Here is a 1,850-nt window from a genome sequence, read left to right as displayed (position 1 = left end):
GAATAAAAAGGTGAAGGGCTGAGAATGTCGTGAATGCATGCATGGAAGGACAGCTGCTTCTGCCTAACTCATCCTCTCCAAATGATATGACCTCTCTGCCCTCACATTCTCTCCATCGGTTACGTCCACAGTTTATTTGTAGGAAACAAAATGTATTGTTGAGAAATGAACGACCGATATCGATCGAGTGGATCACAAAACAATAAACAACCGATGTCGGTCAACATTGTAGAAAGACCGAAAAGACATTGAATGTATAAAATATTTATACGTTTAGCTAATTATTGTATTTTTTAATTTCATATTTATGGTGTTTAGTACAATTATTAGTTCTACAACTTCTTTTAGGGATCTCATCAACTTACCAAAATATGAATTTGATATTAATTACCCTAAATTGGTCTGACCCAAAGTCGATGTGATCCATTATCATCTGACATCCACCTCTGGCTATGAGAGTGGACTTCAACTTTGGTTCCAAAGTCATCCTCTTTCAACCATTTCAGTATCTTAATTTTTTCTGCTGTTAAACTGTTGTTTTAAGATGTAAAACCAACTTTGGACCACTGTTATTTTTTTGGTGAATATAATTTAATATTCATACAAAAAAAAAAAATAACATATTAGAAATCTTACCTGGGAAATAAAATGAGACCTAAGATATAACTGATCAAATTTAAAGTAGAAAACTTTGGATGGAATCAGTTTGGGTTCAAATTGGATGGTGTGTGATCTGTCTCTGTTACTCTTCTGATATCATGTGCTTTCAAATTAAAGTCGAGAAGCTGTGTGAAGCTGATAAAATTAGTGTCCATTTTTTGTCAACTATGAATAATTATGATTAGAGTCCTATGTCTATTAGTTCAAAACAAATACTACTAAATAATAATGTACATTACTGTGTTTGTTATATCGCTAATCTTGATATGGCGGCTACTGATATATGAAGTTTAATAATATATGTGCAAATTCAAACGTGTTATATAATGATATACTAATTACTAATAGTAGAGTTTTAATTTACATAACAGGTATGATTAGTAAGAAAAAAAAGAAAAGAAAAGGAAAATGAGCTGAAAAAAGGGGAATGTAACTAAACATGAATTTGTTAAGGTGGCGTAAGGATCATGACCCAGTAATATAGTGGACATTCGAGAAGAAACTTTTCTTCGTGAACAAAAACTACCTACGTGCAAGTAAGTTTATACCCTCTATAAAGTAAAGCCCTCATCAGGTCTCTTAACTCGTAGCTATATCGAGTAAAAAAGGAAACACAAAACAAACAAATATATAGAATGGAGTACAATAACCAGATAAGTATGTTAAAGATGGTGTTTTTGATGTTGATAATGATGTTGGGGTCTCAGTCCGAGGCTCAGCTGAACAGTGACTATTACAAGGAGAGCTGTCCCACGCTGTTCTATGTGGTGAGAAGGGTGGTGCGTCGGGCGGTGGCCAGAGAGCCTCGCATGGGCGCTTCTCTCCTCCGATTATTTTTCCACGACTGTTTCGTCAATGTAATTAGTTTTTTTTCTTATATTTTTTTGAATGAAAAAGGAAGCATGCTTAGCATGTTCCCATGAATTACTCCTACAAATAAGTAAATGCTAAGAAAATAATTTGACAGGGCTGTGATGGATCTATTTTATTGGATGACACAACGTCATTTGTCGGAGAGAAAACGGCTGGACCTAGCAACAACTCTGTTAGGGGATTCGAAGTGATCGACAAAATCAAGTCAACCGTTGAGAGTCTTTGCCCTGGCATCGTCTCATGTGCTGACCTTCTTGCCATAGCCGCTCGTGACTCCGTTCTCCTAGTTAGCATATTTCCACCTTTTTACTCTCGCC

At 35.6% G+C, this 1,850-nt stretch overlaps 1 protein-coding gene across 1 annotated transcript in view; it reads left to right on the top strand.

Annotated features, from left to right (window-relative positions):
* The window catches only part of LOC104735558 (peroxidase 67-like), a 3,090-nt gene continuing 2,437 nt past the window's right edge, over window positions 1,198–1,850 (top strand). The window contains exons 1-2 of the mRNA XM_010455374.2: window positions 1,198–1,517; window positions 1,628–1,819. Coding sequence (XP_010453676.1) covers window positions 1,296–1,517; window positions 1,628–1,819 — 414 coding nt within the window. The 5' untranslated portion in view covers window positions 1,198–1,295. The remainder of the gene's footprint in view (window positions 1,518–1,627; window positions 1,820–1,850) is intronic.

The sequence above is a fragment of the Camelina sativa genome, chromosome 2 (genome assembly GCF_000633955.1).
Source record: "Camelina sativa cultivar DH55 chromosome 2, Cs, whole genome shotgun sequence".
Classification (NCBI taxonomy): Eukaryota; Viridiplantae; Streptophyta; class Magnoliopsida; order Brassicales; family Brassicaceae; genus Camelina; species Camelina sativa.
The sequence above is the reverse complement of the archived record's forward strand: the minus strand, read 5'-3'. Positions and strand labels throughout refer to the sequence as shown.